At 36.9% G+C, this 25,202-nt stretch overlaps 1 protein-coding gene across 1 annotated transcript; it reads left to right on the forward strand.

Annotated features, from left to right (window-relative positions):
• The first annotated feature begins 8,695 nt into the window (after positions 1 to 8,695).
• On the forward strand, positions 8,696 to 14,703 carry SFRP2 (secreted frizzled related protein 2). Its single transcript, XM_053460432.1, has 3 exons — positions 8,696 to 9,363; positions 10,461 to 10,541; positions 13,259 to 14,703. The coding sequence occupies exons 1-3, from the start codon at positions 8,862 to 8,864 to the stop codon at positions 13,561 to 13,563; spliced, it is 888 nt and encodes a 295-aa protein (XP_053316407.1). The 5' UTR covers positions 8,696 to 8,861; the 3' UTR covers positions 13,564 to 14,703.
• The last annotated feature ends 10,499 nt before the right edge of the window (positions 14,704 to 25,202 follow it).

The raw sequence follows: 25,202 nt of genomic DNA on the forward strand, positions 1-25,202 counted from the left end.
TATTAAAGCTACCCCCTGTACACTGAAAATGGATTTCTATTTTTGAATATCCAGCACAGCACAGTATTGAAAGGAAGAGGGAAATGGCCCTCCATGCTGAAACCGGGCCTAAATCCAATTTCCCAACCTGGAAGGCATGTTTTTGGTTTGGCAACCATCAAAAATTCAAAAGGCGGGTGGTCACATTGTTGCCACACTCTAGAAATGTGCTTCTGAAAAGAAGCAAAGTAAGAACACACCATATGTATTTTGGGGTCAAACTTTTTTGTATATGCACATAACATGTATATGACGGCATGCAGTAACTGTTCACGTGTATTTATGTAGGAATGTAGGAATGAATGGTGAGCTCGCAAGAGCAGGGCCCTCTTCTCCTTTTGTACCAGTTTTACATTTTTTCTCCCGACTAAAGCGTTATGAAATCTGCCGGTGCTATATAAATGAATCTAAAGTAAAATATAAGTCAATAAGTGAAAGGGATATAAATGTAAAATGCTTTGATTTCTCATTAACATGACTCCATGATGATGTATGCAAGGTTACTGTAGCTCACTGTACAATGGGAAATGTAGAATAAAAGTAACAATTTAAAAAATGATGCTTTGGAACTATTTATTGACATCATGTTTTTGGGTTTTTTTACTTATTACTGTAGTTAGGTACATAGTTTACAGACATGGTTTAGTGCAAGACTATATAAAAATAAATTTAACTGGGGCAAATATTGGAAACTCATAAAACAATAACAATAACAGAAGCGAGCAGTTATATTTTATTAAATAATTTGGCCATGGTGTGCAGTATGGTATGACTAGAATATACAATAGGAGTAATTCATATACACTAGGACATATCGGAAAACACACTTTTTAGGAATGATACCTAATTTAAAACTTCCATGCCTTCATGAAATAGTGGGCTTTAAATGCTAAATGCTGAATAGGCTTGCATTTAGTCCAACGTTGGGAAACAATTTGCCTTGCAACTTACCCGGACCTTGAAGGCATTGAACTTGGTACAGTTGCTTGAATAGTGGACTTGCAGAATACTCCTAATAATATAATAATAATAGCGTTCATAGTTTTCCCCTGGTTTAGTTTTAGCTGACCAAAAACTCTTAATTAGTGAATCAGAAGAAAAGAAATCTTACCTTATTACATCATTTTAGGCCAACAGAGGAAAAGGTTTAGACCACCCATATTATATTTATATATCTAAGCATGTTTTTCTATTAGGTGTTTTTCTGATGGTGTTTTTGCAGATTTCAGTCCTTAGCCTTTTTTATTCTGTTATTTAAATTTATATACCAATTAAAAATAAGAACTAGTTTTTAATGAACATAAAAAGTCATATATCTTTATGACTGAGCATGTCTGTGAGGATGAAAAAGTCAATATATAATTCCATTTTCATTTAGAAAAAAATCTATTCCAAAAATATCAATTTTGATTTTCTGATGATATCTTCTGCATATCATCTTATCATTCCGTGCTAGTAAGTAGCATAGATGTCATTTTGATAACATCTAAAGTACGGTACTTGAAGGTAAATGTATCAATTCCAAAAACATAGTGATATTAACCCCTTAAGGACAATGGGCGGTCCCTAATCCCATTGAAAACAATGCTTTTTGAGCCCGTACATGTACGGGCTTTGTCATTAAGGGGTTAAGGAAAGTTACAATGGGAGGAAAAAATGCTAATGTGTTTTACCCAAATTTTACCCAGCTATTAGGTTCCTATCAAGAGATAATGCTGACAGCTGGGGGATGTCCCTCACTTATTCCCTGCTATAAAGCATATTCCTGACAAACAGTGAAACGTCACCAGCATTGCAAAGCCTGCCATGTAGCACCCATTCTGAAGAAAAACGCAACTGGCTGATTAGAGATCACAAGTATAAATGTTTCGTGAAATTAAAAGCAATTAATTAAATCGAGGTTGCTGTCTCTCTGCATATATTGTATTTTATCCTAAAATAACCCCTTCCTCACTATATAAATAACTAACACCAAAATATATACATGGAACAAGCAAGAACATGGCAGGAGCGTATACTGACCACCTTAAAATCAGATAATATTTGAATCAAAACAATCTGATAACAGGTATTAACATTCAATACTACTTCCTTTGTGATAATCCTCCTTTCATGTCCTTGACAACATCCCAATCTCTAATCAATGAATCAAGTAACTACGGTATATCACAACTCTCATTTCCTTATCTTTATCAGACCTCAGATGATGACAGGGTTGGCTAAACATCTGATTTAGAAACAATTCCCTGTTTAAATACCTTCAGGACATTCCCTAAGTAACTGCCAATAAAACAGACTAAGAAAAGAAGTGAAAAAGGATTTTAAAAAAAACCGAAATGGAAATATAAGACATAGCTTGTCTGTAATCAAATCAGCTAAAATGCTTAGAATCAGAGATTGAAGAAAAGGTACTTTAATATCGGGGAAAGCTAAGTTTCCAATGACAGTCAAAAACTATACCAGACTAACACAGGCTTAATATTGTGTACCTGGAATACTGTGAAAAAATATATTTATCATCAACATCAAAAAGTATCAGTATATATATATATATATATATATATATATATATACATACACACAGTATTGTATAAAAGTGGTAGCCAGGGGTGAAAAGATACTGTAAAGTAAGAATGCTTTCCGAAATAGACATGTTGATCGTTTCTTTGTCATTAAGCAGAATAGTGAGTGAACAGATAAAAATATAAATAAAGCCGATATTCGTTGTGATGACCCTTTGCCTTCAAAACAGCATCAATTTAATATGCAGGTTGAAGCACTATCATTAAGTGAAACAGAAACAGCAGGAGGAATAAAACTGGGGAGGAACACACAAACTCACTATAAAGTGAGGTTGCTGAATACAGTTTAATGTCAAAAGTCATACACCATGGCAAGACTGAGCACAGCAACAAGATAAGGTAGTTACATTTCATCAGCAAGATCTCTCCAAGGCACACGTTTCAAGGCAGACAGGAGTTTCCAGATGTTCTATCCAAGCTCTTTTGCAGAAGCACAAAGAAATGTGCAATGTTGAGGAATATAGATGCAGTGGTTGACCAAGCAAACTATAGCAGATGAAAGACACATGATGCTTACTTCCCTTTTCAATCGGACGATGTCCATCAGCTCAGCATTGGCAGAAAACCCTGGTACACCCATCTACTATTTGAAGTAGTCTGGTCTTCATGAAAGACTTGCGGCCAAACAAAGAGGGCTGGAGAGGGGTACAAGAATGAGTGTTTGCAGGCAACAGTGAAGCATGGTGGTTGTTCCTTGCAAGTTTGGGTCCTGCATTTCTGTAAATGAAGTTGGGGATTTGGTCTCCTCGATGGTGAGAATTACAGGCAGATACCTATCCATCATGCAATGCCATCAAGGAGGCATCTGATTGGCCACAATATTTGTATTCTGCAGCATGACAATGACCCCAAACATACAGCCAAAGTCATTAAGAACTACCTTCAGAGTAAAGAATAACAAGATGTCCTGGAAGTGATGGCTTGGCCACCACAGAGCCATTATCTAAACATTATTGAGTCTGTCTGGGATTACATACAGAGAGAGAAGCAATTTAGGCTACTTAAATAAACAAAAGGACTGTGGTTAGTTACCCAAGATGTTGGAACAACCTACCCACCAAGCGCCTTAAAAAATTGTGTGGAAGTGTACCTAGAAGAACTGGTGTTGTTTTGAAGGCAAGGGGTGGTCTCACCAAATATTGTTTTGATTTAGATTTTTCTTCTGTTCACTCGCTATTTTCTTTAATGACAAAAAAATAAACTGTTAGCATTCTTAACTTCATACAATTTTTCACACCTTTCCAAAACTTGTGCACAGAAGTGTTTATGTGTATATATAAATAAAAATAGAATTGTTAACTAAGGTCCAATAGCATCATGTAGTGTGCCTACATCAGTGTAGCTCTAGACAGTTGCCTAGCAAAACCTATAGGAAATTCAGACTTTCTTCTAACATGTGAGTGGCAGTTCGTACAATAGGAGCAGCTAGGTGGTGTGATGTTAGATGAGGCACTCCTGGCTCCCTGGGCAACCACTGGGTCAATTTTAGGGCAAAGTTCTAAAGGTAGATCAACCCCCATGGCAACCAGTGGAATGTCCTCCTGGACCATTCCACTGTCACAACTGCATCGGGGCTTCAATTTCTACATAACCCCAACAATGCCTGTGTAACTTAGTAGCATTCTTCCTGGACTGATCTCCAATAATGAATGTTGGTGAAGGCTACTCCATCCAACACTGAGGGCACATTATCTTAAATCTTTCTCATGGTGCTAGTCCAAGCAGAATATTACTCCTACTACAGTTGTTATTGTTATTATTAATGATAAGCTGTCATGTGCAGTATCATTCAATGTTTGCTAACCAAATAGGGGGGACTTCCAACTGTAATAATCCAATATCACTGTTCCATTTAAGAGTTTGTTTTCTCTCGTGTGAACATCAGTTATTTTTCTTAACTTGGGACACAATAAGTGCCTGAGAATTTATGGTTAGCCACCCCTTTTGGTTCTTAGACATGTGAGTTATTATGATTATGTATTATTTATGTGTATATGATGGTTCAAGCATATAAGAAACTTTCTTACAGAACATATGAATCAGATATATGCCTAACAGTCACAGTTCTTTAACTATATATTATCACAAATTCCCAAGCCAGGAAAAAAGTCACAGTTTCTTATTAATTTAGAAACCTCACTGGCCACCTACTTCATTACTCCGTCTTGCTTCTATACTTCAAAAACAATACACCATGGCTGGATGAAGTTTGTGAAACTGTTTTAATATTTGCAATTCACACATAAAGTCAATGGATGTGGCATAATACGCACTGCCACTTAGCACAAACCAAATAAATCTATTTGAAACAACCCTGTGAAGGTGTCGATGCTCAGAAACTGGAGCCTTTTGAACGATGACTGACGTGTTAGTATGCCTTTCACAGAAAAGACTGATCAGGGACCTAGCAAACTTTACAGAATAAACAAAGTATGTAATGTATATTACTTTCAGTGGGTTTGTTTCTTTGACACTTAGGTTTCCTGCACCTGTGCTGTACCTGTTACCAAACAAACTTACTGTAAACGCTGTAAAGCAAACAAGATCCTTAGCTCCGATAAAGCTCTGCTTTATTAATAGGGCTAGATAAATAATAATATCCTAAACTTACTTGATTTACTGCAAAGTCAGTGTGCCTTACTCTCATATATATTCTCTGACGTACTAGAGGTCAAGTATCTTGTAGTACCCCAAAAAGATGGGTAGATTCATTTAAGGTGAGAATAGCTTAATATTTATTACCTTCAGTTTATACATAACTTTATGATGATAATAACTTTATGATGTTAATAATCTTACCAGCATGATGTGCTTAATACAATTTTATCTGGCAACTACCAAAACGGTGCAAAGAAAAGGTGTGAGTTTAGCAGTTAAGAGGGTGGGCAAAGAGGCAAACTGCTTCTGGGGTTGTTCTGATTTGAAGTTTTGGGGCCACTTTCTGGAAACTCATTTGTGTGCTTCGTTTGTTAATGAAGAGTCACAAGGTATGCAGCTACTTTCAGTGGCACTTACATACTGACTATGTCCTTTCTGTGCTCTTCTATGGGCTTTCAGTTAGAGTAAATGTGTTTTGTGCCCATTTGGCTACACCTCTCCCCAGCTCAGAATAATGTCAGGCCATTCCCTACAGCAGTGTGATTTCCTGATTATACCTCAGTCCCATCTTGAATTTGTCTACCAGACTTTCTAAACTCAGGTTAATGTCTACCGAACAATGCATGTTTTCTATTTCTCCGTATATGAACATATGTGGTTCTTTAATTAGAACTGGTCTAAAAGACAGCCACTGATTGATCCACATGTGCTCATCTGAGGAGATCATTTAAGGCATGCTCTGTTGGGGGTACTTGGGAACACTGAGGAACTCAATGCCTTCATTTTGCCACTGACCACCTGTCTGCATTCTACAAGCTAACAGCCATAGACAGTCCAGCAGCCACAAGCCCCCTGCATGTTTTTTTATGTATCTGTTAGAATAGATATTTTTTGGAGGACAGAGTACAAGATAATAAGGTCCTAATGCACCACTACTGTTACGTCTCCTCCCTGGAAATCACAGGATTTTATCTTGTGGCACCACAAAATCTACTTATACCTTCTAGGCCAGTGTGCACCATACAAGTCCAACCTGTAAAATAATACGCAAGACAGACCTGATGGATCAGGATTAGTCCTACAACACCACGATGTGCCTGTCATGCAGACTTCAACATCTCCGAACACCACTGGACTATCATGTAAGCAGAACAATATCTTGTTGTATTATTCCACTATTACTTTTGGATCAGGAGGGTATGAATGTGTTAATAAATCTTTTTTTGTCTTCAATATGTAGGTTATTACTAAAAAATATTGAAAATCTGTCAAATACTTGTTATTGCATTTTATACTTTACATGCAGCGGTTATTGTTTACTATAATAAGAAAACTTTTAACACCTGATGACCTGATTAAATAAGAATACTTTTTTAATTCTTTCACTATTTATGATTCCAACAAGTTATATACAAGGGAGAAATATGGACTGTATTTGGTGAACTGAAAATGATACATAAGCATTCATTAAAGTGTCACTAATGATCTTTTTAAGGGCTGTATTCAATAAAATAAATTGGCTCTTGTGGATTTTAATATCATTCACTTTAATGATCACCTTTTGCCTCGATATACATTTTATTTAAAATGATCATGGGATAGCCCCCCCTTGACCAGGCAATATCAATTGTATATGTCAATTCGCAAACTGATAGATAAAAGACTTGATCATAATGATGAGTTTTGCAATGGATTTTCACCCTGCACACTATAAATCTCCAAGCCTATTTCATCCCTATAGAAATTGTGCCTTAAGGCATACATTAAAGAGCAGAGATTAAAGTAGGCACATTCTCTTATTTTAATGTCTTTTTTTTTCTGGTTCTACAATTTCACAAGCCACCAATCTGTTGCACATTTAAACTGCGGTTTACACACCTTTTAACCCCATTTGCAGCTTATGGAAAACAAGCGTTGATCAGTAACAAAAGCAAGATGCCATGGACAGCAATAGCATGGATGGTTTATGAGACAGAACCCCATGGGGTGTCAGAGGTAAGACATATATTTATTTGAAAAATCATGTAGCCTTTCCATCATAAAAGATAGCACATGAGGGATCTAGTATTCTAGAAAACACTACTTGAACTTTATATTAGGAGCCCATGGGGTCACCAGGAGAAAGGTGGAGGTCCAAAGCCTTCAAATATGAATTATGTGTCCATAAGGAATGCAGAAACCGAGTTATTGGCATTCATCAGACCCTAGCAGCCAAAGGAGGGATATTCAGGAGACAATATTTGTCACAAACGTGCTTACATATTTGCTACAGGAGTGCACATTCTAAAAGATATATAGTGGCACAGGAAAACAGGGAGAAGGGACAATGTATGTACATTGTAAAATGTGCAAGCAATATCACTGCTTGCTACTTTTTGTTTGTTTATTTTCCGCAAACTAGCTTGTAAGCAAGTTCATTACAAAAAACTACAATTTATTGCATTCTGTAAAACTGCAACTGACAGGGGTACGTGCGTACATGAAATAAATTCATTTAAATCAGCTTTGCATTCACATATTTCTCATAATCTAAAAATCATTTGCAATTAATTTAAAAATACCATATATACTGATTCCCCTTGTGACACAATGTATTTTTAAATATTTTTCACCTATTGCTACTAAATTTCAAATGTATCTGCAGTTTACATTTGGGATTTGCTTAAGTAATCCTGCTGCTTAATAAGTAAAGCTAAAAATATAATTTTGTTTTAACAAAAGTGTAAGCATGCATGTGTGTGCATTGTCACCAAGGGCTCTATATTCCACCAGGCACTGATACTGACAATCCACTATGAATCGGTTTCAGGGAACTTGTCTGGGCTGATTCTAGTCTATTAGTAAAATATTTGAGTTAGGTAAACTATTTACACTCAGTGTGCCAAAATGTTACTTAAACAAAATCACAATGGACCCTTATTATGCTAATGGCATGTATAATTAAATGAACTCATTATGAAAAGAGCACCAAATGCTTTAGTTAGTGTTGTTTAGCCAACACTTTAAGATTTACAAGTCATGCTAAAAACATCATTTTATTTAGCATACATAAGAGAAAGGTAAACACACTTTCAAGGTCCTGCAAATTAGAATTTACAGAGAGAATACAAGGAAGGTTTTTTGGGGATTCTTCAGAAAGCATTTTATTAAGTGTGAGACTCACCTCTAGAAAAAAGCCTCAAACATCAGAATACAGACTACTTAGTCTATTAGCCCACAAACAATGCACTTGTGAGTCTTTTGTAGGGCTTTGTTCAGAGTTCTGTTTTTTTGCTTTAACTGTAACATTTCTTTTAAGACTTTCCTGCCAAGAAGGAGAATTCCCTGAGGATAAGCAGACCAAGTAAGTAGTGACCAATCCTTTTCTGATTATTGTCTGGAAGCCTCCTCCCACTGACAACATTTGCATAAAAAATCAAGAAAACTCTTGTTTGCGCAGCATCTGATCAGTCTGTCCCCCTCTTGTGTGAGGTTGAGGGAGTCAGGTTGGACATCTGCATGTGCCTGTGAAAGGCAGAGATCTTTGTTGTCTTTACTCTGTCAGCTTTTTAGTCTCTCTGCAGGAAGACAATTAGCACATCAGCCATCAGAAGTCCTCTCTGCAAACTTTCTTCAATATCTGGTTCCTGCAGCTCCCCAAACATGCACAGCAGCTCCTGCTACATCCTTTTCCTGCTTCTCCTGGCTTCTGACTGCATGGACTCAGTAAGAGGTTTGTTTCCCTTTGGGCAACCTGAATTTTCTTACAAGAGGAGCAACTGCAAGCCTATTCCTGCTACCTTACTCCTGTGCCATGACATTGAGTATCCCAACATGAGGTTGCCCAATCTTCTGGGACATGAAACCATGAAGGAGGTCCTGCAGCAGGCGTCTTCCTGGATCCCCTTGGTGCAAAAGCAATGCCACCGAGACACCAAAAAGTTCCTGTGCTCTCTCTTTGCCCCTGTCTGTATTGATGACCTGGATGAGACCATTAAACCCTGCCGGTCTCTGTGTGAGCAGGTGAGGGACAGCTGTGCACCCGTCATGTCTGCATTTGGCTTTCCATGGCCAGATATGCTAGAATGCAGCCGGTTCCCCCAGGACAACGATCTGTGCATCCCACCAGCCAACAACGATCATATCACACCAGCTACCAGAGAAGGTAATGTACAGTTAATAATATTCTGTATTTTATTACATTTCTCTATTACTCACATTGACATCAACTGTTCGACCCAGAATTACTATAGTGTTCGATTTAGAATTACACTAGTGTTCTATCTAAAAATACTATAATGTTTGTTTTAGAATTACACTGGTGTCCTATCTAGAATTACTATATTGTTCTATTTAGAATTAGAGGTGTTCGATCCAGAACTGCTATAGTGTTCGATCTAGAATTACCATTGTGCTCTATTTATAAACACACCAGTGTTCGATCTAGAATTGCCATTGTGTTCGATCCAGAATTTCTGTAGTGTTCGATTTAGAATCATACTAGTGTGCGATCTAGAATTATTACTGTGTTACATTTAGAATTATTATTAAATAACAATTATTTATAGGCACACTGCCAACATCAGAATCACCATGTATAATTCTTGCTTCTAGAACAGAAATGGTGCATTGAAATGACAAATTAAAATTCAGATTTTGCCTTAGAAATAGCTACTCCATAATTTATTAGCGATTAGCAAAATTGGGTTTTGCTAAACTCTTGTGTCTGGTTCTACATTGTTATAGTTACCGCAGCACGGAGGAAATACCAAGTCATTCAATCTTTATTGCCTCTGTCACGTGATTCTGCAATAATGCTAATGGATACATTACTAATTTAAGGCATATGCCTTTAATAAACAATGGACATGGAAATGTTTAAAAGTATTTTTTCAAAAACACGCACATTTTGTTGTCTGTAGCTAAAACTCCACAGCAAGATATGTGTCGAATCCTAACCTTTATCTGGTTTAGAAGGAGCAATGGTGATCCTAAATTGTTTTAAAAAGTAAAAATTTAATTCATAAAAATCAGGGAGTGAGCTAAATGGTCTTTATGCTTTATGAAGTTCATATTTTTTTTGTTTGTCAAGATCTGCTTTAAAAAACTGTATGGAAAAAATGCATTTTATTCAATGGAAATGCTAATACAGAAGGAGATTACAGCTTTGTGAGAGGTCTTTTGGAGAATTTTAAATACTGTGGCATCAGGTGTTAGAGCGCCACCTGCTGTAAGATAAACATATTACTCTTCTATTCACAGCACCAAAAGTTTGCGACGCCTGTAAAAACAGCAACGAGGATGACAATGACATTGTAGAAAATCTCTGCAAAAATGATTTCGGTAAGTAGAGAAAAGAAACAATACTGTGTGGGCCTAAGGCGTATGGTATTTTAAATGGTTAATGTGTATGCAAGGAAAACCCCATATCATTCATACATGCCAACTGTTCCAGATTTCCAATGACAGTCTCTAATTATGGTATCCTGTGATTAGCAATTGTATGTTTTATGTTGTAACCAATTTTGTAATTATGATTAACGATTATTTATACAGCGCTTCTTACAATACATACATTCAAAGCATATGACAAAACTAGAATTGGCAGACTAAGACCAACCGATACATTAAGTAGAGAGGGCCCTGCTCGCAAGCTTACGCAATCGTGCATTTGGTGGCCCTTGACGCTCAAGGTTAAATTTGATTATTTCAAGTCCTGTGTTTGGAGCAGAACACTTTATGCTTTTCGTGAAAAAGTTGATGTAGATTGTGAGTCAAATGATTTTATTCTCCTCTTCTTCTATGATTTTGTCTAATCTAGGTTTAACACTATTATGGTGTTAATGCCAATGCATCCCTGGAATGAATTTTAATTTCTTTTAGCATTTCTGAAAAACAGAAATAGCTATTATTATTATTAATTATTAATAGCAGACTCTATTATATTTTTGCACACATACCCTCACATGCACAATAGGGTTAACATACATCTTTGGTAAGATCCCAGAGAGAAGTTTTACAGGGTCTGTAAATGGAAAGTGACGATAGACCGGGCAGTTTATTTGGATACAAGGCTGTGTTACATGCAATTAAGATGCAGACATGGGCTTGAACATTTTATAAACACCACTTAAAAAAAAAGTTTTCAACAGCCTCTTCCATGGAATAAGAAACAAAAAGGGGATTTTCGTGTCTAAGTCAGTCAGCTTGTTTTGGAAATGGAAAAAAAGTAAAAGCAAACTTTAGTGACCCAAGGAAAGAAATGTTAACCTTCCTGCTGCATGTTTGATTGATGACCATGCCTGTTGATTAGATGGATGTGAATGATAAAAGAGGTCCAGGATTGAATTACAGTTTAACCAGTAATTCAAACACAACTGTAGTTCGTATCTTGAGCAGAGAGACTTGGGAATAAGTCACTGTAGCAAATGAAAGCAAGCTGGGATTTTAATAATTGAAGGAAAAAAAACATTCAAAGTATTCAATAATCGTATATCCAAATTCATGATTACATCAGCTATGGCATAAAAAAACTATGGTAGGATTTCCAACATTTAAAATGTTTTGGTCACGTTGCGTTTTCAGAGAACATGAGTTAAAAGAGCCATTGTAGTAATGTATGAGTCACCGGCTGGACACTTTTTCTCTGGTTTAACCTATTAACCACGGAGTAGCAAGTAAAGTATTCTTGCACTGGCTTAAATAATAACAAAAATTACATAATCTAAAATATATCATAAATAACGTGAATGACCCCTATTCTTTTTTTTCTACTTTGCATTGTAAGAAACAACACAGGTAGTTCCATGATGTGAGCTATAACTGCCATCATCCTCAGCCTGCTTCCATCCAGACGCAGCCAGAGGATTATGAGCACTGTGTTTGGGTAACTGCAAGGGAGACAGTCTGTTGCCTGCAAAACAAAAGCGTGTATTTTAAAGGCAGCGATGAGTTAACAATACAATACGAATATCTGGTATATGCCAAACAAGGGTACCATGTGGGCATAAGGGACTTGCCCCCCCCCATGTAGGTTAGTAATGTGAGATTGAGGGGTAGGTTTAATGTATTGCTCTTTTGTCTGCCATACAAAGGGTTCAGGAGGTTAAAAATAATTTTTTCCCTCAATGTAAAATCCAGCCGCTGTTGAGTAACAAAACAAGGTTTTCCAACTTTTCTAGTTTTTCCAACTAGAAAAGAAACCTGTAATATACATGAGGGACATTTGGTATGATGAGGGCTTGTAACGCACAAATATTTGTTTTTAGGCCTGTAGTAATCCAAGACACACCAAACTGAAACCTTCCGCTACTTGAGTTATAAAGGCAATAGCTACAGGCGTAACAGTGGCTCATTGAAACCTGTACACAGCTTCTCTCTGTCCAGATGTAACCAGCGAGCAGAAGGAGACTGAATTTTAACCGTCACCCACCCATAACAACAACTCAGTGATCCATAACGTCCCATTTCCTAATAGCTGGGCTTATTATTGGAAACACCAAGCATAACACAGCTTCTAGTTTTATGCTGGTGACACAGCTGGCTTTGAGGTAGTCATTTATTTTCTTTACCGTTCCAGTCCACCCACTTTTAAAATGTTGCACAATGATGCACTTGATGGAAAGTGAACAAAAAAAGCCGAAGTAAAAAATGTGCGTTAAACATGGACCCAGTTGAACGTATACTCCTGTAATACTGAAAGTTGTGTTGGATACGAATTCACTAAAAGGATTATTACAACACGCTCCAGAAGCAGCTGTTAAGAGAGTCAAAGGAACAAAATATAAATGCAATGAAGAGCAGAACAAAGGTAGATAATGTGTTAAAGGCTAGGGGAGCACAGTAACTGTTAACACATGGGTTTTGACATAAAATGACTTTGATGGCCTTTGTGGTTTCAAAAAGGAGCCACCTGCTGCAGTTCTATCAGGGCTTGACAGTTTCATTAGCATCACATCCCACCCCACATTGGGTTCTCTGGGTATAATGGGCCTGTCTATCTCAATCTCTGTCTCAGCAATCTCCCCCTCACCCCCTCTTCTCCTTTTTTTCTCTCTTAGCCTTGAAGATAAAAGTGAAGGAGATCGCCTATATCAATGGGGACACCAAAATCATCCCAGAGACAAAGAGCAAAACCATTTACAAGCTGAATGGAGTGACAGAAAGGGATCTGAAGAAAACTGTGTTGTGGCTTAAAGATGGCCTGCAGTGTACCTGTGATGAAATGAATGACATCAACGCTCCCTATTTAGTAATGGGACAAAAGCTTGGCGGGGAGCTGGTCATTACCTCAGTCAAGCGGTGGCAAAAAGGCCAAAGGGAATTCAAGAGGATCTCCCGCAGTATTCGCAAGCTACAGTGCTAGTTGGCTCAATCATTAACTCTTCTGGCACTGGGGCTAATCTTTTATTTTGCACCTTCTTCCCTTTTGGGAACCCATCCTTAAAGAAATATAGCAAAAGGCGTGGGTTAATGGCTTTTTTTATTATAATTATTATTATTATAAAATAAATGCTTGTAAATATAATGAAAATAAAAACATACAAAAAATATTTTTATGAAACCCATTAAAGTAATAGATATTTACTCAGTAAAAACTCTGACTTTTAATACAACCTTGTTCTTTTTGTTCTTTTACAAGTAATGTTGGTGTTTTTTTAGAATTATACATAAGACCAATTGGTATGTATAATGTGAACTATTATCTCAGAATGTTTATACATTTTTTATATATGGACAGTCTTTTTTTACTATAACAAAATGTCTGTATCTTATTGTCTCATAATTAATATTCACTGTACTCTACCAGATAAATTAATTAAATGATACTCAAGAACACAACTATGAATATAAAATTGTTATTCCCTATTAATGGAAGTAAACTAGTTACTAGACTTTCACATATTCATGAAACCAATTAAAATTTATGATATCGTAAAAATCATAAAAAGTTCTAAATAATTTAAAAAGTAGCTTCACTGTAGAATGGATAATTGTAATGGGAAAATCAGCACAAAAAGTCAGTTGATTTATGGTTCAATGAATTCATTTTTAGAAATTTATTGTACAAACTCAATTAAAACCAAAATAGCTATTTTCTATGCCAGATTCTACTTTGCTTCTACTTGTTATGTAAATCAGTACATGCTCGGTTGCTGTATTGCAGCTTGCCATAAAGCAAATTCCATGTGCATTCAAATTCTTGACGCCATGTTTTTAGCTTTTTGTAATATATGCAATGGAGTATCCGAAAGAGTTGTAAAATATTGCTTTGGATGTTATTGTAAATAAATAAGATAAGACACTCTATATTCTTGTATATAAACCAAAAGAGTGTGTCTCTCCCACATCATCATTTTAATTGAAATGTTATACTACGAAATACCAGAACTGGTTTATCATTCAAAGCCCCAGCTAATTCAATACCGATTGTTATGTTTTTTCTTTATTCATTTTGTATAGACACTGCAATTTAATCGTACATCTAAATAAACGTCTTAATAACCTTGCATTCCATCCATACAATTTTATATGTTATCCAAAGTGGCTTTTAATACAATGTTTTGGGCAAAATAACCAGCTGCCTTAGGCTCTGAGCTGGTAGGGGGTGCCACTATAAGGCTCCCACCCTATGTTAGCAAGAAGAGTCGTCGGACACATTGTTACCTAAGGTGCTAGAAATAGAAACCCTCGGGCCGTCCCTTAAAACAACAATAAAAATACATTTAAATAAAGATAAATAGTTTAATATAGATTCATTTATGCGTGGATCTTGTGCCAGTCTGTATGCTTTAAATGGGAACTCCCACTGTTTCTTTTTTAATGGCACATTTGGTTCTTTGACAGCTTGTGTGCTAATCAGTTCTGCATGCCCAGACTTTAGCTTGCATTCTTTTCATTCAATACTTTTCTAGACTGGGTGGGGGCTACAGTATCCCTGTTCTACAGTTTGCAGACTAAAGCTGTGCCACCCCAGGGGTTAAACGGCCCAAGCACTGCCCAAGTTATCAGCAGTACCATATGAAAACATCTTTAATATGTACATAAAATAAGTAATCTGTGGTCAAATAACTTCTAACCCATGTGGTTGATTACATTAAGACTCATTCTAATTTCCAGTCCTTTAAATTTTGAGACCAGTGGAAAAGCAATATTTAGTTTTGTTTTTTTTTTAAATGCCTTTGACCTTTCTCATAAATGTACCCCAGACTTTATTACTTGATGTATGTTGCGTCTATGATTAAGTCACAGCTTTAGAAGTTTAACCAGTGCACAACACTATTTCGCAACTCCTGTATTGTGGGAATGCACACTTTCGCTTTAATATACCCTAATATGCCTTCTTAAAAAAGAAAATATAAATGCGAACTAAGGAAGGGTGGTTCAAATCTTGACAGAATATGAGGAATTCTAGTGCCTCTTAAGGCACTTGGTATCTTTTGTAAAGCCAAAAATGTGGTATTCTGTGTATGCAAGACTATGTCTATATATGTGACCTGATACTCAACATAAAGGATAGTCCATGTGAGGTGGCAGTAATCCACCGCTAGGATGCAGAAAACCCATATCTGGAAGTACCCAATGTGACTACGGCTATAATTATAAGCATGCTGAGCAAGGGTCATTTTTATGAAGATATATTACAGATCGGAAATTCAGTCACCCGTTCTGTGTGAAAACACATAAACAAATGAAAATAGATTTCATTGCCTTTTAATGCTAACCACTAGCTCTAAATATCGTTTGTAACCCAAGGTAATTAAGTAATCACCAGGCAATGGGGAAAAGTGCAAGCAAAGGTGGCAGCATATTAAATATTTGCTTGTGTATAAATACAAGCATAACCAAGTTAGTATTAATATTTTTTGTGATTCGAATTACAAGGGAAGGCCGGACCAGCACCCACCAATAGGCGATAGCACCGTAACCGAAAGGGAGAAATAACTGAATGGAGAAGAATAATGATGTGCATAAAGTTAAGATTGCTGGTCTACACATATGGTGGGTTTCTTATACATAGTTATTACTGCAAAGGTTAGTTTACATAACGAAAATACAAAATGTAAGATTTAGGAAAAATGACAAATCTGTTTTAAATGTTATTTATATATACTTTAGTTTAATAACTAATTAATTATATTATTATTGTAATTTAATTACCACCGGAATATAAATCAAAACAGATAGCTGTACACAAACAATGCAATCACACGCACCTTTGTGTATATATATATATATAAAGATTTTGCTAGACAGTGTTCTAAATTAGAACACAGTGTGTGACAAGCGGGGCAAAGACTCCATCTGCCAGCAGCCGTACACAGCTGAGCTCACACTGTTATGTCAGATGGGACATGCATGCTCAGCACATTAACCCAGTAAGGGGCAGGTTGTTTTACTAATTATTCAAACAGCAGCTCATTTCCCTAGTTTATTGTTTGCCATGATTCCTCAACACCACCTGTTTTTACTTAAAAATCCAGAGACATTTTCAAAAATAAAAAGGACTTTTGGCTTTGTCACTCACGCTGCTTCAGGTAAGAACTGGCAACGTTGGACCTGAATGCTGTATTAAACAAATGAAAGGAAAAAAAGAAAAGAAGAAATAAAAAGAACTGTATATACTACTCATTAGGAAACACTAAAGTTAACAGCTCTCATAAACCATCACAGCTGAAAAGTTGCCCTGTATGTGACTAGGGCTATATTTGATGTATTTGAGAATTGAGTCATTTTTATTTATCAATGTTTTCATGTACTACTTGCAATGGAAGTCTATTCTAGGTCTCTGCTACCCTTTCTGTAAAGTAGAATTTTACCACATTACCTTCTCACTTTAAATTGTTCTCTTTAGTTGTGGCATTTCCATTTTTATTAAAAAATATTTTCTATTTGTACTTGGACAATGTAATGGATTTGTTTATTCCATTGACATATACCATACTCAACAAAGTATGTGGGCAGCTGACCATCACACCTATTTGAGCTTTCTGGACACCCTATTCCAAAAATCGTTGGCATTAATATGGAGTTGGTCCTCAGTTTGAAGTAATAACGGCCTTCACTTTTCTGAGAAGGCTTTACACAAGATTTTGGAGTGTGCCTGTGGGAATTTGTGGCCATTCCACCAAAAGAAAATTTGTGGGGTCAGGCATTGAAGTTGGGTGAGACGGCCTGGCTTGCATTTGGTGTTCAATGGGTTTAGGGTCAGGGCTCCGTGCAGGGTATTTGAGCTTCTCCTCACCAACCATGTCAAACCATGGACCTTGCTTTGTGCACAGGGGCATACTGGAACTGGAAAGGTCATTCCCAAAATGATTACCATTATCCGTCCTTAACTAAACTTTATATAAGGCACTATGCATTGTGGTAGGTAGCGTTCTTCTGGCATCTGCCAAACCCAGATTTTTTCATCATACTTCCTGATAGTAAAGTATGCTTCATCACTTCAGTGAACACATTTTCACTGCTTTAGAGTCCAGTGGAGGTGTCCTTTACACAACTCCAGCCAACACTTGTCATTGCACATAGTGATCTTCAGCTTGTGTGCAGCTGCTTGGCCATGCAAACCCATTTCACGAAGCTTCTGCTACACAGTGCCGTGGTAATGTTGTTTCTAAAGGCAGTTTTGAATTCTTTAGTAAGTGAAACTACAGAGGTAAAATTATTTTGACATGCTACTCCCTTCATCACTTAGCAGCCCGTTCTGTGAGTGTGCGTGGTCTTCAACTTTCTGGCCGAGCTACAGGGCAGAAACTTTATGAACTGACTTGTGGCTACACTCAATAATTAGGAGGGGTGTCCACATACTTATGGTCATTTTCTTCCATGCCCCCTTTGCTCCTGTAGGTTGTACATATCAAAATCTCTGGTATGATTTGTTATTAATTTTATGGCCCTTCTAAATGATTTATGAATTTCCTTATCCATGGTCTCCAGAACTGGACATGGTATCCTGAAATAATCTGAAAGAATAATTCTGGCTTTTACTGCTGTTTTTCTAAACTGTCTGCTCTCCTTTTGAAATAATAAGACCCACGCCTTTTCTTTTGGTGTATTTGTCCGCATTAACCCTGACATGGGAGGACAAGCGACATGCAACCCAGGTGACACAAGCATTGTTATGGCACAGACTACTGGCGTGTATTCACTAAAGCGAGAGTTGTCAGCAGAGTTTTGTCAGCAACTCCTTGACTTCAATTTACATTATGAAGGCCAAACTCAAGCCAGCCTTTGATTTACTTTCTAACGCACTTTTTAAAGAAATACCGGAGAAAAAAATTAAATTACATTTTCCTTCTCTCTACGTGATGCTGCTTTTATCTCATGATATTTTAGGAGGCACCCTAGGTGGAAGAGCTCCTTTAAATCAGTGAGGTGTATTAAAAGTTTCATCATCCTTTGAATTATGCATTCTCTAGGACCAACTCATCCATTCTAGCTGAAGAAACCTGTTAGTGTTCTTCATAATGAATTGTGAAGTGTGGGAGTTAAAACTACAACACAAATGTCATCTTACCCTTTAGTAAATAAAACCCTTTCATGCCCAGTTTGGCAGAAAATATAGTTACGTCCCATTAGCCATTTCTGACAAACATGCATTAAAGGGACTGCAAGAATGCAAATAAAACCAGCTATAGAATGATATTTCCACATCATCTCTCCATGTCAGAGTAATTATTACATTTATAGTATAACATTGAATACGCACATTTTTACTGAGTATGGTTTCAGTTGCTTTACCAGTAATATGGCTTATTAAATTCAGTAACCTTCTGTAACATGTTAAATACTTGAACTATTAGGTTACCTGCTTTCATAGTGTCCACTTTGTATTTGCGATGATGTGTAACAGCGTTTAGCTTCATGTCCATCCACACTATCATTCTGCAATCATTAGTGAAACAAAATGGTTAAATCATTACTAAACATCTCAGAAGACTGGAAACAATCATTTCAAAGAAATCATTTTACTAAGCACCATTACCAACACAGTACTTAGGAAGCCATTATTATATGATTGATATCCTATATACCCAGCAGACCGCCATCATTAATTGTATTTAGTCTCACTTTCATTGCAATGCTGCAGTGCCATACATCAGACGCTGTAAAACGATAGATTGTTGAGACTAAAACAATGACAGAATTTAAAATGGCATGACTAAAATGTGACATTTGTTAGACAAGGTGTTAATCCAATGCTCAAATAACACAAAATTACTGCAATTTAGCCTTGAGAGCAATGTAACCCTCCCGGTAAGTTTGATGATTGAGGCGTATAGTGAAGTTAGAAATTTGGATACACACACTAGTCCAGACCAGTAACTGACATTTATAAAATGCACTTTATACATATTTTAATGCAGTGCCTAGATAACACTAGCTTTGTCAAATTGTTTAAAGATGAAACAAAAAGAAAGAACCATAGCCTTTTCTGAGTGACTGTAAAACATAATGCTGGTTTTATATGTGTGGTTTTAGTATATAGCTAGGACTTTCAGTATATTGAAATCAAGATTACAATCATATTAAATGTATACATTGAGTATCCCAGAGTCCTTTAACTATGTTTTGCTTATCTGTATCATATTTGTGCATTTTTACTTTCTTATGTATTAAGCTTCCTCTAAATTACATCAATGTATTTTTTCTAGTTTGAATATTTTTTTTTTATTTCAGGTTGGAGCATTAGCCCTTCTGTCGCATAACCAAGGGCAGATCTCTCTATTGGGTGATCAGGCTCCCTGGCCCTTTTCTGTTGATAATTTGGAGAGAGCAGAGATCTCCCTTGTAATTGGCTCGTATACAGTTGTGTGAAAAAGAAAGTACACCCTCTTTGAGATTCTATAGTTTTACATACCAGGGCATAATAACAATCATATGTTCCATAGCAGGTCTATAAATTAGGTAAAGACAACCTCAGATGAACAACAACACATGCCATTTTACACCGTGTCATGATTTACTCAAAACAAATAAAGTCAAAATGGAAAAGCCATGTGTGAAAAAACTAAGTACACCCTTACTGCTTCCACAGGAGGTAAGATGCCAAGTAGCAGACAGGTGCTGCTAATCAAATTCCCTTGATTAATTGACCATCAAGCAAGTGTGGCCACTTCTATAAAAGCCAAAGTTTTAGCAGTTTGCTGGGCTGGAGCATTCAAGTGTGTGTTAATACAATGTGTAGCAGGAAAGACATCAGCAATACACAATTTCAAAAGTGGAAAACTTTGCCAACAGTTGCCAACCTCCCAGGAGTGGACATCCCTGTAAATTCAGACCATGCAATGCTCAGAGAAATTCCAAAGAAACGAAGTTACATCTCAGACTACAGGCCTCAGTTAGCACTTTAAAGCTAAGTTCATGACAGTACAATTAGAAAACTGGTTTATTTGGAAGGGTCGCCAGGAGAAAGCCTCTTTTACCTAAAAAGAACATGGCAGCAAAGTTACATCTGAACAAACCACAAGGCTTCTGGAACAATGGTATTTGGACAGACGAGACCAAAGTGGAGATGTTTGGCCATAACCACAGCACCATGTTTTTTTAAAAAAACAAACACAACATATCAGCGCAAACACCTCATACAAACGTCAAGCACAGTGGTGGAGGGGTGATGATTTGGGCTTGTTTTGCAGCCACAGGACCTGGGAACCTTGCAGTCATTGAGTTGACCATGAACTCCTCCGTATACCAAAGTATTCTAGAGCAAATGTGAGGCCGCCTATCTGACAGATAAAGCTTGGCCGAAATTGGGTCATGCAACAGGACAATGATCCCAGGCACATCAGCAAATGTACAACAGAAAAATATCAAGGTGTTGCAATGGCCCAGTCAAAGTCCAGACCTTAACCGGATTGAAATGCTATGGCGGGACTTTAAGAGAGCTGTACATAAAAACCTCAATGAACGTTGTAAAGAAGAGTTAGCCAAAATTCCCCCACAATGATGTGAGAAACTGATAAAGTTATACAGAAACCTATTACTTCAAGTTATTGCTGCTAAACGTGGTTCTACAAGCTATCGAATCATAAGATGTATTACGTTTTTCACAGATGGCTTCTCCCTTTTGGCTTTATTTTTGTTGACTAATGTGTCTAATATGTCATGTGTTGTTGTTCATCTGAGGTTGTCAAAGGTAAGGGGTGGAGGGCAGCAGGGACATTGCCTGGGTCAGGCCTAGGGCAGGGCTTGGCCAAGATACATCACTGCCTACACACGATAGCACGTAACTATTTTTGTTTTCAGTATGTTAATGATAGCCTGGCAACTTTATTAATAATTGATTAACAGTACAAATAATTATTTTAATAATGTCTCCCAAAATTCTTTGAATATTTTCATAATTATTCATCAGTCCAAAATAAAGCTTTCAACTCCTCCAGGTTGTGGGACATTTAAAGGCAGAAGTGAAAGCAATAGCTCCAGCTCCATCATGTTTCCTCTTGGTTGATGTGTTCTACAAGCCTTTCCAAACTTCTGTCAACACATCAAGAAAAAAAATGATCTGATCTCAGTAACACATCTACCATTTTTCTTCCTAGTCTGAACTGAGTAGTTTTCTAAATAGTTTGGCTTCCATGCATCTACTCTTCTCCTGCCATTGTGTTTATACAATATAGCATTTCATATTGTGTCTCTTAGCAGTGGAGTGTGAAGACGCTGGGTTTTTTTTATCCAATGGCTCAGTAATGGTAGGAAGAGTTAAGGCAAAAATACTGTATTTTTCATAGGACAGCTGGCAATTAAAAAATAAATCAGAATTACCATCTTATAATCATAATGTGAAAACAGCAGAGGAAAGTTCTTCCATCTACAGTGTCACTTACGCATTGTCAGTATCAGAGACTTACTTTCATCTTGTGTCTCTGTGTAGATAACGACAATAGGAGATAAGGGTAAAAATTAAAATCGTTCCCATTTTGTTTTTAAAAGTTGATAAGTGAGCCTGTTGTGTTTATTTCAGATATACATTTTCCATATTATAAAGTAACCATAGAATTTTAGTTCATGTTGGGAAATGGATGAAAAGGCAAGACTTCTTATGTCGAGTTCCTGAGTATTGAAGTCAATTAGATACCGTGGGGAGAAAACACAGACTGTGAAGGAATGCAGCCCATTGCTAAAACCCAAAGAAGCATAGACTAGCAAATCATTGAAAGCACAGCATGCCATGGATCACTGGCCAAATTTGCAGGAAACATGAACAATTCAAACACAAAATCCAAATCACCCTCACTTATATGACGGTTTTTTTTGTGATTTTTTTTTTTAACAAAGTCACATGTGATACACACTTGTGTTTTAAATTTTAATGTTTGTGTTTCTGTATCCTTTTCCCCAATCTGTTGTTTTATCTGTTGTCCCCCCTTTCATTCCCGATGCATGCTGGCCACCACCCCTAGGGGATAATTCTGTGTTCCTGTTAATGACAACGAGTCTCCATGGTGTCTTATTTGGGTTATTGAAAGAGCCATAGTAAAGTAGCAGTGCTGGAAGCAAATATGAGTTTAAAACATATATATATAAAGTGCTCCCAGTGCAAAACTTAAAAAGTCATCTTATCACTTTATCAACCAATGAAATGGTCTAAACAGAAGAGACATTCAATTGGCTGCTATGGGGATAAAACATCTATTCAAATGAGAAACCACGGCCAACCAAACCCACCAGACCTTAATTGCAGCTTCCACATAAATGGTGCTGGATTTAGGGATTCATGGGCCTGGGGCTGACAATGCTGGTATTTCCCTTTTGTATCTTCTTGGTTCACTAGAAAAAGAAGGCTGCTGTTCTTGTACAGCAATACAAGTGGGCAAGGAGGAATAATTATGAGATGCCAGCTGACCAAACCATTTCCCCAATAGTATCCCGTGATCTCCCAGTCTTACAACAGCCTACAGCAATGAAGTATTGCAACTATTTCATTTGTTGATATGACTATTGTTGGTCCAGTGAGCCTATTAAAGAGGCATGGGAGTCTCAGATCCATCAGCATCTATGTTAATTCAGCCCTATGAGTATTTTCCTTGCAATGCATTGAAGCTGGGTGCTTAGATTTGAAATTATATAAAACTTTCTGCTTGAATACATCACAAAATGGTAGGGTATATGGATTGTCCAGCCCTGTCCATTCCTCTAACTATGTCTCTGCCCACCATTGACCACACCCACAACAAAGATGTTCCTCTTTGGGCACCTGGAATGTTGGGGGGCATAGTATGTTAGCTAATTGTCTAGGATACTTGTCAAGGTTTATACAGAATGTCAATAGATATGCATAGGAAAATGTGTATTCCAGAGGAATCCATAACTTTTGGGAACGGAGTCACTTAGTGCAAGTTTGGAAGTGATATAATTCTAGAGAGCCAGAAAGCTTTGAGCTTTTTTACTCCCATTTATAATATGCTTGTAACTGTACTTTGTTAAACATTATAAGTACATTTATCTTACCACCAGGGTGCAAAGCCTCTGTTTATCTTTCAACAAAAAGGATGACCTTTACTTACACAGAACTTTCCAGTCGACCCTGGGCATCCTCTAAGAGTTCAGAATAGAATATTTCATGTACCACATAGGAAAGGAACTAAGGATGTTAAAATGTGGAATTCACTGCTACTAGCAGTATCTTGTAGACACCTTCAGTATTTGTACCCTTGTAGCAAAGGATGATATACAGGTTTGCAATGATTATATTTGTTTCATTCATATTCACATTATATGTTGACTTTGTTTTCTTTGTACAGTTTGAGACAGAATTGGAAACAATTTCAGTGATGTTATTGTTTATGTATTTTGTTTTGTCTTTCTTTGGTTTTCCAAAAAGTACTTGTGTGATCTTAATGTTTTTGTCAGTCTAAATAATATATTCTGTTAGCAGTTAGCATCAAAACATCTTACTGAGTTTTCTGTAGAGGGACTCATTCTTGCTTAAGTTGTTCTTATACTTTTTGGTACGTGATTTTACCCTTTGTGGATCTCTTGAGGACCACCCCTAGTGTAAAGGTGAGTCCAGAAATGGACCTCTTAGGTCATTTGTGCCAAGAGGGATATCAAAACTGGACCCCACTGGTGACTCCCTTGAGGGTCAAAAGATATGTCTGGAGTTGTTGGTTCCCTTCCATTTTACTTCTGGATTGCTCTTGTGGGCAGGATTAGACTGATAAGTCAAAGGAGAATTTTTCCCCTGTGATCGCACAAGTGAGCTAAAGGTTCAGAAATTCCTGAACGCCATAAGGCTATTAAGCGGCTGTCCATTCTCAGACTTTCTGGTATGTAATTGTGTAAAAAGACATCATTCACAGAAATGTGTTTAAAATATTAGTAATGGCACAAAAAATGTATTGATATGTCTGAATTCCTAAATATATTGATCTCACTGTAGTTCACTAGCTGCTCAATTGCAGCTTCTCTCTGCGAGAGACCTTTTTAAACCTAGTGTACAATGAGCATACAATAGACTGCAAGTCTGAAATAGAGAGACATAACTGTCTCCTGCACCATATGGATTTTATTAATTCAATTAAAATCACTTCATTTTGGTACTAAAGAAACATTGGCATTCCGGTTTTATGTAACAAGTCAAACACGTAGCATCTAAAATGTATTGGCTACTGTATAAACTGACAAATGTTGCCCCCAGGAATATTCTTGTCACTAGGCAGGCAGAGACCCTTAATAATATGTATGAGGAACACATGTAAAGATGCCAAAACACAATATAATCCGATTGCAGCGGTTTAAAGGTTAGCATCATTAATAAGAAAAAAATAATCATAACAAAAAAAAAAGGTACAATAACTGTCCAACAATGACCAGCCTAGTGAGAGCATTCATTGTGGCAAGCAAAAATATAACAGTAAATTATATTTATTTTTTGGTGTATTTTTTGTACATGTGAGAAGATAGGTATCTGCTGTAGAGCTGGGTCAGAAGCTTATCCCGTAATAAAGAAAAAAAAAACAGAAACAAGTTAGTAACTCCAGAAAATATGTTTTAGCA

The sequence above is a fragment of the Spea bombifrons genome, chromosome 1, assembly GCF_027358695.1.
Source record: "Spea bombifrons isolate aSpeBom1 chromosome 1, aSpeBom1.2.pri, whole genome shotgun sequence".
Taxonomy (NCBI): Eukaryota; Metazoa; Chordata; class Amphibia; order Anura; family Pelobatidae; genus Spea; species Spea bombifrons.

Excerpts from the sequence above, each read along its gene's own strand:
- SFRP2 (XM_053460432.1), top strand. The coding sequence starts at position 8,862 with ATGCACAGCAGCTCCTGCTACATCCTTTTCCTGCTTCTCCTGGCTTCT. Across the intron at positions 9,364-10,460 it reads CACACCAGCTACCAGAGAAG|CACCAAAAGTTTGCGACGCC; the intron begins GTAATGTACAGT and ends TTCTATTCACAG. Across the intron at positions 10,542-13,258 it reads TCTCTGCAAAAATGATTTCG|CCTTGAAGATAAAAGTGAAG; the intron begins GTAAGTAGAGAA and ends TTTCTCTCTTAG.